This window comes from Saccoglossus kowalevskii, chromosome 13, assembly GCF_978046115.1.
Source record: "Saccoglossus kowalevskii chromosome 13, keSacKowa6.1, whole genome shotgun sequence".
NCBI classification, from domain to species: domain Eukaryota; kingdom Metazoa; phylum Hemichordata; class Enteropneusta; family Harrimaniidae; genus Saccoglossus; species Saccoglossus kowalevskii.
Genome location: NC_140653.1, coordinates 25,921,130 through 25,937,275, shown reverse-complemented (window position 1 = coordinate 25,937,275; position 16,146 = coordinate 25,921,130). Strand labels below are relative to the sequence as shown.

Sequence of the window (16,146 nt, the reverse complement as noted above, 5' to 3'; positions counted from 1 at the left end):
AGTAGTACAACAGCATGTTTTGAACGTACATCCGTGCGCTGATTGTCTGCGGCTGTCTTAGAAAATCCCTGAATAAGGCGTTGCCAAAATCGGAAAAAATAAAAAAAATGCCTCCTTAAAAAACGAACAGAATTCAAATATTTCTTTTAACAAATATGTTGCAATGGGAAAAATTGGATTGGAAACGATGAACAAAACTTCCGTGCCTCGCGTTTCGATTCTAGGATTATTGTGCGTTCGCTTCCTGGAGTTGGTTCTCAATACTACATAAAAATCATCAAGGATAAATAATTTAATATCCCACTTTGTACTCTTCACGGTAAACCATAGGCTGTGAAATATGCGTAGATTTTTTATTGAAAATACATCGAAGAGAAGCCATGATGTTTTGATCGTGATAAAAGGTCACCTTCCTCGGACCGCCCCCTGTTTAATAATTCATGAGATGACGTCATATTTACTGGGCATTGCCACGTGTTTTTACCGACCCCATCAAAACACTGGTATGAATGACATGTTTCTGATCTATATATTCAAGAGCAGTTGTTCTGGTCCAACGATTTTACATAAAATGTCTATGTCTATACGTTAACTTTCAATTTCAATAATCTAGAAAGTATGACAAAGTATGACAAAAAAGTAATTCCCGGTTTAACGCGCAAATATGCAAATTAGCCTTTTTCTCGTCTTCTATTTTTGGTGAATTCTTGGGTTTTAAATTAAAATAGCTGATAGACGCGTTGGCCATTTGCCTCGAAATTTTCACACTTTATTGACAAGGTGTTCCCCCTTCAAAATGCGTCCGGGCAGTTTATTACGACGAGTGGAACAAAAATAACAAGTCTGCAATTAACATGGATATATAAATTATGCAAAAATAGAAAAGAGTGAACTTTGAGGTCATGCTGTGCGACTTTGAAAGCCGTTAGAGAGATGAGTGGACGCATTTGAATTAGTAGTATACCAAGGTATCCAGTGATGTAATTTTACCCACAAACGGACTTGAAGTTTTTAAGCTAATTTTTTTTAAACCACTTTTGTCCAAAAAAGCATATTTTTGACCCAAAATCAAAAACGCATTCTGGATATTTAAAATAAAGACAAGTTTTACAAAGTTTGTATAATAAGCTTTCAGAAATTATATAACATGTTGGATATATAATACCATCTTCATTGTCTAATTACTCAATTAAAAAGCAAGCCAAATAAACTGCATCTCTACCTTAAAGGAGTTATTTATGATATGGGTAAGTGGCCGACAAATGTACAAGGAAGAATCAATCACAAGTCTTGGGTGAACATTATCATAGCCACATGATTTCTTTAAATTTAATTTGTGAATTTCACTCAAAATGTCAAGCTCGCCGACAGGATGAAAATAAAAGGAATTACCAGTTGGAATTGGAAGAAATGAGGCAAAGTCTACATTTGATTGTATTTGTGCTGCAAGTTTAGGCCCTATTTTTGTGAAAAAAAGTATTAAATTCATTAGCTATTTCTTTGTCTGTAGTTGCGTAATTTCCAATATTTCCTTCTAATTGACTTTTCAATTTCCGGGGAGTTTTGAGAATGTTACAATTTTTGTTCACAACTTCATTAATAATTTGCCACGTGTTGCCTATATTTCCCATGTTTTTCTAAAAAACGCTTGTAGTAATACATTTGTTTAGCCTTTCTGATGATAGTAGTAAGCATATTGCGATAATATTTGTATTTGCTTTTAAAATATTCTTTTCCTGGAAATTTGCACATTTTTGAATAAAGTTTATGTTTTGTTTTTACCGATTTCAGAATACCACTAGACAACCATGGCTTACCCAATGGTTTTCCGTGTGCCATTTTTTCCTTAATTGGTACATGCCTAAGACAAATACTGCTAAAAATATTCATAAATTTTATAAATGAAGTGTTAGGGTCTGTGTCATCATAAACTGGAGACCAATCTACAGAGTTCATTTTTCAACACTGAAAGATTGTCCATTGTAAGTTGAAAAGTCTAAAAATCTCGAAGTAGACAGTTTTTTGAAATTGTGTGAAAGGTCCTTAATGCGAGCAATAATGGGAAAATGATCACTAAGGTCAGATTCAATTGTACCTGTCTCGAAAAATAGATCACTAATATTTGTAATGAAATGATCAATAATAGAATTTGATGTCTCAGTTACCCTAGTAGGTAATAAAATACATTGAGCAAAGTTATACGAGTTAAGCAAGGTTTCATACTCAGATTGTTTAACTGAATAATCTATATTTAAATCATCAAAAAAGAGACACTTCTTATTTTGTTGGGACAACAAACAGAGACTTTTTTCAAAATTATTTAAAAACTCGTTAAGTGAAGTACCTGGCTTACGGTAAATTGATCCAACTATATATTTCTTACAGTGCAGACAAATTTCAATGAAAATAGATTCACAATGATTAATATGGAGATCATTGGGTTTAATAGTAGTAAATGGTATATTTTCGTGAATATAAATGCCGACTCCACCACTTTTACTTTCACGGCGGTTTTGAAATAGAAAATTATAGGAAGGAATTTGGAAAACAGACACAGGCGAACTTTCTGACAACCAAGTTTCAGATAAACATACTATAGGAAAACAAAATTCAAGCGACGTCAAAAAAGATAAGAACTCATCAAAATGAGCGCCTATAGACCTAATGTTACAATGTAATATAGTAAAATCATTGTTAGCAATATTAGCCTGAAACGACTCTAGATTGTACGACTTAGAAACAAAATTTATCAAAGATCGGCTGTCCCCCATCAACAGCGTAACATTGGTAACATGACGCTAGGCGTCAACTCGAACTAGATCTATATAATACGTTGCAGGTCACTTTCCGTGTTGATAATAATGGCTGGCGTGTGGTCTTCTTTACGAATAAAAATGTTTCCATTAAAAGTCCAAATAAACTTCCAGTATAGTTCTTTGCGACGTTTATTTGCTTTGTGGAACAGCAGCTTCTTAGCAGGTGACAAGTGTTCATTTATATAAATTGGGTTGGTTGCATTACCAATGCCAATATCAGTGGGTGTCTTACTCTTCATTTTTTTCTTAGCTGAATATATCTTATTGCGCACACTTCTACGGGTAAACCTCACAACAATGGAAGGAGCCATGGTGGCAGTTGGCTTCTTGAAAAGACGGTGGGAAATATCTATATCACCTGGTTGGATAACAACACCTACCGCAGACGCGATTTTCTGGGCTATCTCGTCAGTATCTTCATCTGGTAACTCCGGTATTCCACTGATCTCAATATTATTACGTCTCATATATTGGTGGAGATCTTCAATCTCGGTCTGAGCATTCTTTAGACAGGATTCCGTATTGGTTAGACGATCATTCAGATGCGCATTCTCTCGCTCAAGGTCGCACATACGTTGCTTGTACTCATCAAAGAAACTGCTGACAAAATTTACAGTGTCCTGCAGATCATTGATTTTCTTGTCAATGGAAACCACTTTGTCGTACTTTACATTCAGATCTTGCAAGGCACGGTGAATAGCAGATAGAGTATTCTCTGGTATAACTTGCTCCGAGTTCAAATCACTTTTCATTGGCGTGGCCGCAGATGCGCTTACCAAGGACGCGGTGGACATCTTGTCTTGTTTCGGGAACCGCCGATTTTCGCATTCCTTACACAACTCCATATCTCCCTGACACAAACGCACGTCCTTACTGGTCTTGCAATCTCCACATTTCATGTTGACCTATTCGTAACTCAATAAACAACTAAACTACTGAGAAATTTCGTAATATTGCCGGACTGTATCCGTTACACGTGTGTACGTACGCGCGCGCGTGGCTTTTTCCAATTGTCAATTGTTAGTTTTGTTATCTCCTGGATTACACTATTTGCACGTGCAGTTTTCATTTTTTATTTCATAATTTGCTTCAAGTTATCAAACATAACACAGTAAAGTATGTCGTAATCGTAGATATGCTTATACCTCAATAACTGTAATTCGTAACAATTGAGCGTTTGTATTCATAATTATGGAGGTTGTAAACAGTGATATAAAAATGAGCACATTGTTTGCTTGTAGGTTGTAGCCTATCGAAATTATATGTTCTAGATTTTGAGTGTCTGTAGCCAAAAGTGTGGTTCTACTCCTACGACTCCGTGACAGTTAGAAGCTCTTACTAGAGATTGGAATCACATCAAGTGGTAATTTCATAAAGCGATTATCAGCGTATTTGATTTCTCGCTTTTCGTCTTGCATATAACTGTATACGAACACTGATATAATTACACCAGGTCGACGTGAACGACACACAGACACACACTACGTGGTTCTGTTTTACAGTAACCACATTATGGTCGTTCGCAATAATATTTGACATAATAAATATTGGCGAATAATAATTAAAATATTTGTTTCAATATTATTACATACAAATTTATTTTTTTGTTTGTTTCATGTTAAATGTTTTCAATACCGTATGTAACCGAACAGATTGTGGGGTATAGCTGTTCGTGCAAATCGTACCTTGATGATACTTTATTGTTTGACTGGGTTTTGTAAACAGCAGAATGAAATAAAAACCAGCAAATAGGAAAATCTGATCACCTGATTTAATGTTGGCCAACTAACCGAATCCAACAAATTATTTACAGACATACATAATTCAAAAGTAAATTGCAGGTAATATGTAATATTATATATTATACACAATTTTGTAAGAAACCGTAGTATTGTCATAGGCAATTATAGATAGTAATACTTCATGTATCATATATTCATATAATCTGAGTCTTATAGTATTTATCTATATAATAGGAGACGCTTTGTCCATCGTGACACAATCAAGTTGCCCCTCATGGAGGAAAATGATTCAACTCACAGACACTAAAAACATCAATCTTGACAAATGGTTAAGGCGAGACACACAGATGTGTTGTACTGAAATATTGTCTCAAAACATTTCCTGTTGGTTGTTTCCCAAAGGTGCGCGACAGATGAAGATTACTTGTTATCTGTAGAAACACCAGTATAACGCATACACCAGCTGTTACCATGCTGAATAATTTGAACTGTGGGTTCCAAAATGTGTTTTCATTTGAATAACACACCCATGAGTTCGAACGTGTGTTGTCATTTTGTGCTAAATGGAAATAATATATACGATACATTATTTTCCTGACGATGGTACTAACTCCCCTGTGTTATATATATATATTTGAAGTTTCAATCTCGTGAAACATTGAAATGTGATTTTCTGAATTGGACATTTGATATCGCAAAGCTGCATTAAGTCGCTGCGAATACTTAGAATACTACACTGTCGCGATATTGAATCATAAATGATATTCGTTTCGAAATTTGAGCTAATATTGAATACCTTGGGTTACTATATTCCAAGCTGTTTAGTGTAATTTCGTGTGCTATAGTTTTCAAGTGAGTGACTAAATTAAAACATTGTTTCGAAAATAAGTGTATTTGTAATTGCCCCTTTAAAGTTTCTTGGTGTGTGTACACACACTTACATGGGGGAATGACGCCGCATTCCCGTAGGCATAATAAGACTGTGTTGCTGCAATTCAATTCTGTTGTTGTTTATGCAAGAATAGCACAGATGAACAGTAACCAACGATGGCACATGGGATTTTCTTCCTAATTCACAATATAATATTATTAGACAGTTGGCAAGAGCTTGTATTAATAGGTTTTTTCTAGTGTGAATTACACATCAGCGTAGGTCAAACATTCAGTTAATGCTACAGTTCAGTATTCTTTATATCAAAGTGATTTAAATTGTCTAGACCGATGAAGTTACCAAACATATAATACACAACTTCTATACAAGGCGTTTATATATTTAGCAAATATTACACTTGGAATATGTGTGTTTCATGACAAATTAATCGCCCCAACAACCTTCAATAGACATTAATTACAAACAAAAATCTAAAATCAATTCCAAATATAGATTACAAGTAACATTTAGATGTAAATTAGTTTCTATATTTAAGTCACCGAAATATATATACGTGAACTTTTTGAATATGTCTATACTAACCGAAGAGGATAAGACAGTTGATTGAGACATCAGCTCTGTGTCAGTCGAGGTTGTATGTGGCGGAGGACTGACCTAATGTATTGCAATTATATTCACATTATTTGATAATCAGCCTAATACGTAATATCCAATAAATACGTATCAATTGAAATCATGTATTGGAATGATCTTTCTTTGACCCATTACCCGGATGCTCATAAAAAACAGGCAAAAAATGCTCACAAGAACAACTTAAAAATTTTTTTCTTATAATTGCATAATATAGTCCATGCATAATGACCACCCGTGACATTAAACGTCAAGTACCTTCGCATATGAGCTATATTAAGACAATTGTAAACCAACAGAGTATTCTGCCAGCCAAGCTTTCTGTTGCCTAGTAACCAGTCGGCATTATCACTATACTCATGATAATTATTGCCACTACAATTCAAACATAACTTATATAATACATTTCGCGACATATCAATTACATTAACCTTTATGTGAAATAAATCATTTCATGTTTAATATTGGGAACCAATCTTCTATTTCTAAGCCCTATGTCTTGTCGTAAGACGTCTTTTAAGTACGCCATTAGTAGTAGTAGTAAGATTGTGATGAGCGTTAGGTTCAACGCACTGTATATAATCCTGGAACGTCTCTGACTATTGAACAGATAAGAAGTCACTTAGTATTTAACTAGATGACTGCTGGTCATACGCGATAAATTAGAGTACAACAATTGCACTGTGATTATCGTATTTGCCATTTATAAGTGATTTTCTTATCAGCTAGAAAAAAAAATGTCACAGGTCAAATTGCAAGACATGCCAGTATTATGAATGCTTGAAGTTCAAATTCGATACGGTACCCATGATTCATGGTTTCTACGCTCTTCATGATAGGCTACGTGGCGTCTGATCGCAGTACAATGCACGGAGATACACACGTACCTCTCTCTTTATATATAACGTGTATTGACGTAATTAGGCTTGGAGTGGCAGCAACATAATTATATTACATGTGCCGACAACAAGACTATTGCTTTTGTCCTGATTCTTCTTCTTCTTATTATTATTCCTTATTTTATTTTTTTGCCTGTTCAGTTGAGTCATGGTACAATTGTTCTTGGATATAGACTTTTCTAGAAAGACAAGTGTTTTTGCATAGAGGTTTTTAATTGAGCGATGTTTTTATTAAGTAGGTGAAAGTTTGAATTTTGAAATCGTGATATCGCGAGATCTGCATGGCATTTCTGAATCATGTTTGATGAGCATGCGTGTTTTTTTTATATTGTGTTTCAATGTTACGGTATATATAATTATATATATATATATATATATATACCATGATTTTGAAATCCTGCATTTGTTTCTGCTTACTAGCAATTGTCAATTCTATTCACCCACTCAATCATTTGTACAATCATGTATGAATTATAAACAAACACACGTACGCCGTGGCAAACTGTCATTATACGACAACACCGCCTAGCTTGCGATCGCGTATGTGGCACTATCCACTAAAACATATGCTGCTTACCACTTGATTGTTTTCTACTTCTCATCGCCATCTACTCTGCCTCTACAGCGCTGAATTCATTTTTATTAAAATTGAAATACGTCCAGATGTGTCCCGTTCATTATTTTCTGCTATCAATGGGAAATGCACATCTTGAGTAGAGTCAATGCAAATCTATTTACATCATTGTGCCTGATTGCCTACCAAATCCCAACACGTTGAATTTAGACCAATCAGGAAGCAGCATGTTAATGACTTATCAAATTCTGCCTGAAAATTCATAAAACAAAATTTGAACTGCAATTAAAGCGGGGGGAGTCGTCACCTGCGCATGCGTCAGATGGCCATAGCGTGTCATTGTTTACAAACAATGCGTTTTTAGTGTGTGTTGTTATCGTCGCTTGGGACTCAATTCCCGAGCGTGCGCAGGTGACGACTCTCCCGATTTAAACTCCTCAAAAAACATGCCAAAGTGGATTGTGCTGGGTGTGTCTAATCTCTGTATATACAGTGTATAGAGGATATTTCAGGTTGACCCTAAAATATCAGATCTATTAAAGCGGCGGAGTCGTCACCTGCGCATGTGTCAGATGGCAATAGCGTGTCATTGTTTACAAACAAGCGTCTATCCATGAGCCTTTGCGTTTTTAGCATGTGTTGTTATCATCGCCTGGGACTCAATTCCCGCGCGTGCGCAGGTGACGACCCTCCCGCTTTAAACATGTGTAGTAATTTTAATTTGTTCCAAGACGCCGTATATTTGTTCCGTGAGCATTTAAAGACAAATCATGGGCAAATGACTAATGTTGTGTGCATGTTAACGTCACTTCGCTATAATTAAGAAGCCATGAGCTAGTAGCCCGGTTACCTATTTGATAGTTCGTAGTTTCTCTCCTCAATATTCTGGGAATGTTGCCTCAGTACTTCTCATTAACCATGTAAATTTAGTCCAACGTCACGGAGAATGGGACGGTCGAACTTTCGTGTCCATGGGAACTGTCAACTCAAAATAAAAATAAAACAATCACACGGATTGGTCAAGCAAAATGTGTTGAAACATTATATACTCAAATCATACACCAATATATACATAACGCAAATCACTGGCGGATTTAGAAGGGGTGTCTGGTGCACGCACTCCGTCTTAATTTTAAATCCCCATAAGCAAAAACACTGCACGCAGATTGGAATTACTATGGATATGTAATGTATTTGTGTCCATTATTTCATTGCTTCCAGACGTCCAGAAATTTGAGTTGATCCTACTTCACTTGCGCCCATAGTTTTAGTTTATGTAAATATTAATGCTAGTGCTAGATAAATCGGGATGGTGTACAAAATAACTTCTTTAAAAGTGACCATGTTGGCTACAATTCCAAGGTAAATGCCACATTTTTTTAATGATAAACTATTTTTGTTGGTAATATTAGTGTGTACAGACTGTAGGCAACCAATAACAGAAAATATCAGTTAAAAACATATCCGTGTACACCAAACAAGTCACGTGATTTGCTGTTAAGAACCTCATTTTGATTTTTGGCGGATTCGTGGCATGATTACAAAAAAGACTGTGATCTAATATTAATAATATAAAATCTTTACTGTCATTAACCAATTCGAATAATCCCGAAAATATGACAAATAAATAAATAATTGCTAATTCTTCATTTACATTTCCTAAAACATTGAAATATACATCATGTTATGTATACAAAGGATAGTATGTTATTATTCCAATTCTGACACCAACTAGGAATATCTTCACTTAATAGACATTTTTTATTTTAATTATGATTTTATACCACAAGTAAAACCAAAACGATCATTTCTAAATTTCGTCTTTAATAAGAGCCGCAACAGCCGATTATTTAATATATTTAAGAAATTCTTCTCACATAACTGTTGCCGAACTGTTGATAACAATATGCAGGAAGTGTTTTTTGTGTGTAAATATGGCCATCGTGAGTAGATACTTGCAGATGTGCACATTTTCAATCAAAACAAAAATATGTGTTTGTTTTTTTGATATTGGAAACTCTGCATAGATAACACATTAATTTGTACATTCCACATTTTACTAAGTGAAGAAAAACAGTTATCAACATTTGTATAATTCGATACGATATTTGTTACTTTAAATTACGGATGAACGTTTATCAGTATTTTAATGTATTTTCCCATGTTATTAAACATTATGATCGGTATGCTAAAACTTGATCAGCTTATGGTGTATTCTTATATATCATATGTACTAAGAATTTTGCAATACCGAGATAAAAAGCAATACTTGACTAACAATTATATGTGACCATATGTGACGGAGGTGTCCGAAAGTGTTACGGACAGTTCGAATGTCTTACATATTTGAAAGTTGTGCGTCACGTTTACGTCACATCGAAACATTTTCTTTGTTTACAGAAGCGCAATAGTGCGGGACATAGATAAAAACCCGCCACAAAACGCAATCGTTTGCATAGCGCAAACGTTTCAATCTCGGGCTGAAGGAAAAAAATGTATAATACGCATATCGATCGCCGTACTGCCTTTGTGCATACATTGCTGTATTCTCGTAACAGACTTATAGGATGTGTAGTTTTGGAAACAAATGTGTATTGATATGCCCATAATTTCAGTGTAAGTAAATATATTCAATTTTGCATAACCTAAAACTCATATTAAAAAAGTAGAGCCGTATTTGCACGTTTTTCATTTTTAGCAACGTTTTGGGTGGTTATCTTAGATTTCTGGCCAAAATAGGAAAAAAATAGACACTTTTGCAGGGGTATCAAATTTTACACCACCAAATTATTTAATCGTCCTTGTTGAGCAGCTACATAATCTGAAACTCCGACTATTTTTAAGTGGTTACGAAACATGGATGCAACTCAAAATAACAGTGATTGATGTTACCAATTCAAATAGTAACAATTTCGTCGTTCATTCTATATGTTTTCCCCGAATACAAATATTGATATTAAATTCATGCATATTGACAGACAATAACTATAGCAAATGGAACAGCTGAGACAATGTTCAGACATCTTGATATGCATTTTATGTTTCACGGATGTCGACTGAATTTGTGAATGTTTGATTTCAGTTTAACGGCTGAGATTCCGGCGTGTCATCCGATGTTAGTTTCTCAAGAGATGAATGATATAAGAATGTTTTTACACGAAATGACATCTAATATTGTTCTATAAAATATGGGTGGCTGCATCACTTTATGGATTTAATTCTCGGTGTCCCGAATACACGTGACTTCCGAGCCAATTTTTCTTTTGTTTTTTTGCTTTTTGTTGTCTTTCTGTTCATGTTGTTATTGTTGTTTTTTGTTTGTATGTTGTTCGCTGTCTTCATTCGATGCAAATGTCTTCTTGTTGAGCTTTTCCCATCATACAATGCACGAATCAGAATGAAATTCCAAATTCACGCGCGTGTGTATTCAACTACATGACAATGTCGCACCATAAATTTCAATAAATGTGAACAAACGCGAAAACAATAACACTGGCAAACTGTGTACCAAAACGTAATATACTAAGTCGATCATGACAAATTAAGCTAGGAATGATATGTTACTTTCAGGAGTATTTCAACAAACATGTTGGCTTCTAATAGTCATGCGATCTCCCGTTTTGCAGTGACCCACATACATAAAAACCATTAAAACACCAAGATTACGTTGAATGTCATTTATTCTAAACTTGCCATTCAGGAGGCATCGTGATAAGCACCTTTTAAGAACAATAAATCACAAATATTAAAGTACGATGCACAAACAGGTAATTATCCTATAGCAAGAATGACGTGCAGATAGTTTTGCCTTTGGACCATGATACGAGTCGACCTTATTCAGTCATTATAGATTGATTTATTTGAGCTAGTATATGTTTAAAGTAGCCTTTTTGTCGAGACTTGGGTAATTGCTAGTCAATCGCCGTCCTCTGGATATAATAGCTTCTGTACATACACACAGGATTAGTTTAAATTCTAAAAACCTAGTCCGCTTTCAATATGTTTATTTCACAAAAAAGTATTCTGTACAATCGTAATTGTTTAAATTGCTAAATATACTTAACTTGTGTGATCAATATGGACGGAGTCTAACACAATTTCCTGGACGAAGATGTTCATTGTAGCGACGTGGACGAATTAATGCACAGTGTGTACCAGAGTGTATGAAACGGTATAATGGAATTAGAATTGCGTTTTGTGCTATAAATTGTGTTCTCAGCGCTTGATAGTGAAATTGTGGAACACACTTTGTGGAAACAAATTGAAAGTCAGTTAGTTGTTTGTTGAAAGATATAAACAAGTTATTTTGGTCGGCTCTGTAGTTGGGTGGAATACATAACAAAACACCTTGATGTTACGTGTTTCTTTTTTTGCTTAGCTGTTTTTGGCCAAGTTCCAGCTTTCATTTCATAAAAAAATCATTAGAATAGTTGACAACGATGCATGACATTTTTGACGTGCATAGCAATGCCCCGCAGATACATATGAAATTCGAACATTTCTAGGTGGAGTCAATTTGAAAACTAATTACTCAAAACATCGAAGTTGTACACAGGAAACGGGAAAACATACGCCTTGTTTCAACGTGCTATCACGCCGTGCAGGATAATTTTCATAACAGTCACTCCTCCACTCAGATCAAACCGTTGATTCGTGCATGACCACCTTCCATATATATCAAAATACTTACCGGTGTTTGATCTCCAAAACTGTGTCACGATTTAGTTAGACTGCTTCGCAGAAAAAAAAAATGGTAAACAGCTGAACAATGCATTCCCCTTAGGTTAGTTACACCAGAGTAGGGTCACGGAACGGAATTTCACATATGCCTTTTGTCGCTGAAGTCAATAGTAACAGTCACTACTAAGTGTATGAAATGATGCGCATGATATTCTTTGACACACGAATAAATACCACTATACGGTATCTCATCTGTATGTTTTATAAAACTATTCGGGTTAAGTATGGATGAAATGTTTTTGAAAAATAACTCTTGTCAAATTCACAAAGACAATGTCATACGTGCGAGTTTCACAAAGTACTATTGATTGCCAATCACGACGGCGGTAGTGCTCCCCTGTTGAACTAAGCACATTGCGTATCATTGCCAGTCAAGTAGCATGAGCAATCATGCCATGACAGACAATTATATATACGGGCGATATAATAGCGGTCACTTCGATAATCACACTGTTAGCGACTAGGGGCAGCGGGAATTGATTAATGTGGGGGTATGCTGGACAAAAAGCTCACAGTAATTACAACGTTATTTGAACCTTAAACTGAAAACAGCATGATACCGCCTGAAGCACATGGATATTCGTCTTAGCATATGCGTCAGGCCGTATCAATGCCTTAACGTGATTCTACGTTCCGTCAGGCTCTAGGTTTACTGTGCGGCCACATGGTTATACTAGCCAACAGTCCCTCCATAGCAAAAACGTTGAATATGTATACTTGCATAGTTATAGTGTAATTGACCATATGTCAATGTTACAGTGAATATATCTTTTTTACTGAATACCATTCCATTGAATTTAACGCATGCTTAAGTTAAATGATATTACTGTAACGGAATGTACTGAGTAACTATTATGAAAACTAGTAAAAAATAATTACCTTTCCGTGGTCAAAAATACATACCACTATTTGACTCTAGCAAACGGAGGCTTGTTGAATGGGGTGATTGCCAGTAAACACACATATTTTCTATTCTTACTATGTCACTCAGAACGGACTTAGGAATGGTTAATTTTAAGTGATTTTTCAACATCTCGAGGCCTACCGCAGATCAAATCACCTACAAAAAGGTCAACACATTGCTATATTGTAAAGCACACTGTATTTCACGTACCGCTGAAGGTGCCTCATTGTTAATATATCAGTGGAGTGTAAAATGTTCTCGTCCGATTTTTAGCGAGAGCTAAATCAAACGATGTAGAGGTTCAAATAGGCACCACGTGTTACGCATGAGCGACCTTGTGATTGGATTTGTAGTTCTGAACGAAGCACTTAGCCACTTGACCTAAGCAACACGATTGCGGAGATAATCCCGCGGCTGTTTTATATAAATTCTGACAAGTGTGTGTATTTTACATTTTACTTTCCCTCGACATTTATAGCCTGATGGTGCCTTATCTCACAGTTGTCAGATCATGTCATTCAATCCATCTTATGTGTATTGTGTTCTAATGTAAATCCAACTGGGCATATGTCATATGAAGTAACGCCATTTTTGGATGGCAAGGTGGCGGAATGATGGATGCCTCGCATATTTATTTATTTATTTATTTATTTATTTATTTATTTATTTATTTATTTATTTATTTATTTATTTATTTATTTATTTATTTATTTATTTATTTATTTATTTATTTATTTATTACTCCGATTTACTCTTGTAAGTTATTTTCATCAATTTCACCACAAACTTAAACGCACAAAGCATCAATAAATTGTAAAGTATACCAAACAAACGAAATAAAGTATCAATAAAATAGATAGTTCACAAAGAGATATTTGTACGTGTAACATCACTCAGACTTGACTTTGAAGCTACAGACAATTGAAGGTAGGATATTTGAAAATGGCAAATAGTTTTTTTAAATTAGCAGAACAGTAACTAAAAGTACGCTTCACTTCACATAAATTCACTCGGGCCATAGCTTTTAATGTTATAATGTTATATAAGTTTTTGCATCAATATTTAACAGATACAACTCGACTATATTGTAACAAATCCTCATTTTGTTTTCCTGGCATTTATACGCATTCCAATAACCTAGTAAAAAAGATGTGTAATGTTATTATTTATATTTACACCGCTATCGCCGTGTTTGCCTTTCTTCGGTGATCGGCGTACACATGCTGCGGAGAGGGACACGCTGACACATGCATATTTATCATTAGTACAGACGGCACCAAAGTAGTTTATTGTGGTTGTGCCCCAAACTCTGTCTTTCTGAAGTACAGCCCATGTAATGTACACACTGGTTTGGTACGTATGACCTTAACCATTCAACATTCTGACAAACCGGGAAATGATAAATCTGTTAACAGTGGTAAATGTAGTTCATGACATCAAATCGAGCAGGAGAACGCCATTGAGATAGACATTATCAATATTGTGCATCAGTGACGTTCATTTATGCTGTCTTATGCTGTAGGTTTGTATGACACCAGTTATATGACAAACAAATATGAACATGTTTTACAGTATTTTTGAGAGGGCGTGAATAAAACTGAAATTCATATATATATATATAATGATTATATTATATATATCACATATAACTGTAATATAGATAACTTTATGAATATTTAAAAGACATAAGCTGAGTTTTAAAAGGACTTGAGACGTGTTTTCTAACATTTTCTCTTAATCCGTGTATTGTTGAACCAATTTGTTTTGTGGTACTATATGTATACACACATGGTAATGAGTTATGTCATGTGACATATAGTTAGGATAATAACATGCATATAACTGATTTGTTCCTCGCTCAAAAAAGTACTTTTTACTGTCTAGCTGTTATAGGCATGTACAGGAAAATCCCAACATTTCATCCCATAAATATTTATTTGATATTACAGAAAAATAATATCATGGATTAGAAATGCCGATGCCACTTTAATACCTGAACACATTCATACTACTATTCAATCATTGATTTATATATTTGTTTGTATTATTGATTTAATCTGAAGTATATATTTTTTTTATTTTAATGATCGCGTTTCTCGTTATTGAAGATTTTGATAAATTAGATGAATCCCAAGTTTGTTATATCAATTCCCGCGACAGTACAAGTATGATTGATTTTCTTAATATCGCGATTTCAAGAAAAAAAATGTTAGATATAATTTACAATATTCTCATGAGATTAGCTATCACGGTCGAAAACACCGTATATCAGACCCAGATACTACAATTGTATTTTTTAAATTAATTTCAGAGTATGACAAGTTTGTCGATTTTTTTTAAATATAAAAAACGTGGGATGTTGTACTGCTGTTGCATGGTTCAGTAAAAATGTTTTTAACGTGCATCGTTTTCAGTCTGCTTGAATAATAGTCCTCAAGTTCTATTACAAGTCCAGGAACACTAAACAAAATTTTGAAAAATAACCGACAAGTACATTGCAATCTTACAAAACAGTACATCGTCAAATCATAAAAGAAAGATATATGAACCCCATAGTGTACATAAAATGATACTCAGTCCCTGTACATAACTACATACAACTATTCATAATAACACATGAGTACCGACTTCCCTGGTGTGCAGATTTTAGCGCAACAACAATCAACTATGTTTGGTTGCTCATATTAATAATAAAGGTTCCTTTGTTATAATTGAGTCAACTAGAATTTGTTCCAACTTTATTGATTTCATGGAGTTAAACAATTAATTAGTGGCACAAAATTAAATATCGATGTAGTTTTGATGATTCAATTGACTAAACGGCACAACCATGACGCAGAAAAAAAAATCATATAAAGCGCTGCCATCACATCGATTGCTCTCAGGTGTTGATTACAGTGTCCTAGCTCCGATGTCGTCTGCTTCTAGATTAATATATTGGATTGAATT

The 16,146-nt window shown here is 34.7% G+C and overlaps 1 protein-coding gene across 1 annotated transcript; it reads right to left on the bottom strand.

The window, feature by feature from the left end:
- Positions 1 to 2,821: 2,821 nt before the first annotated feature.
- On the bottom strand, positions 2,822 to 3,715 carry LOC146735110 (uncharacterized). Its single transcript, XM_085507379.1, has one exon. It carries the CDS (start codon positions 3,713 to 3,715, stop codon positions 2,822 to 2,824), a length of 894 nt encoding a protein of 297 aa, XP_085363505.1.
- Between the last annotated feature and the right edge of the window lie 12,431 nt (positions 3,716 to 16,146).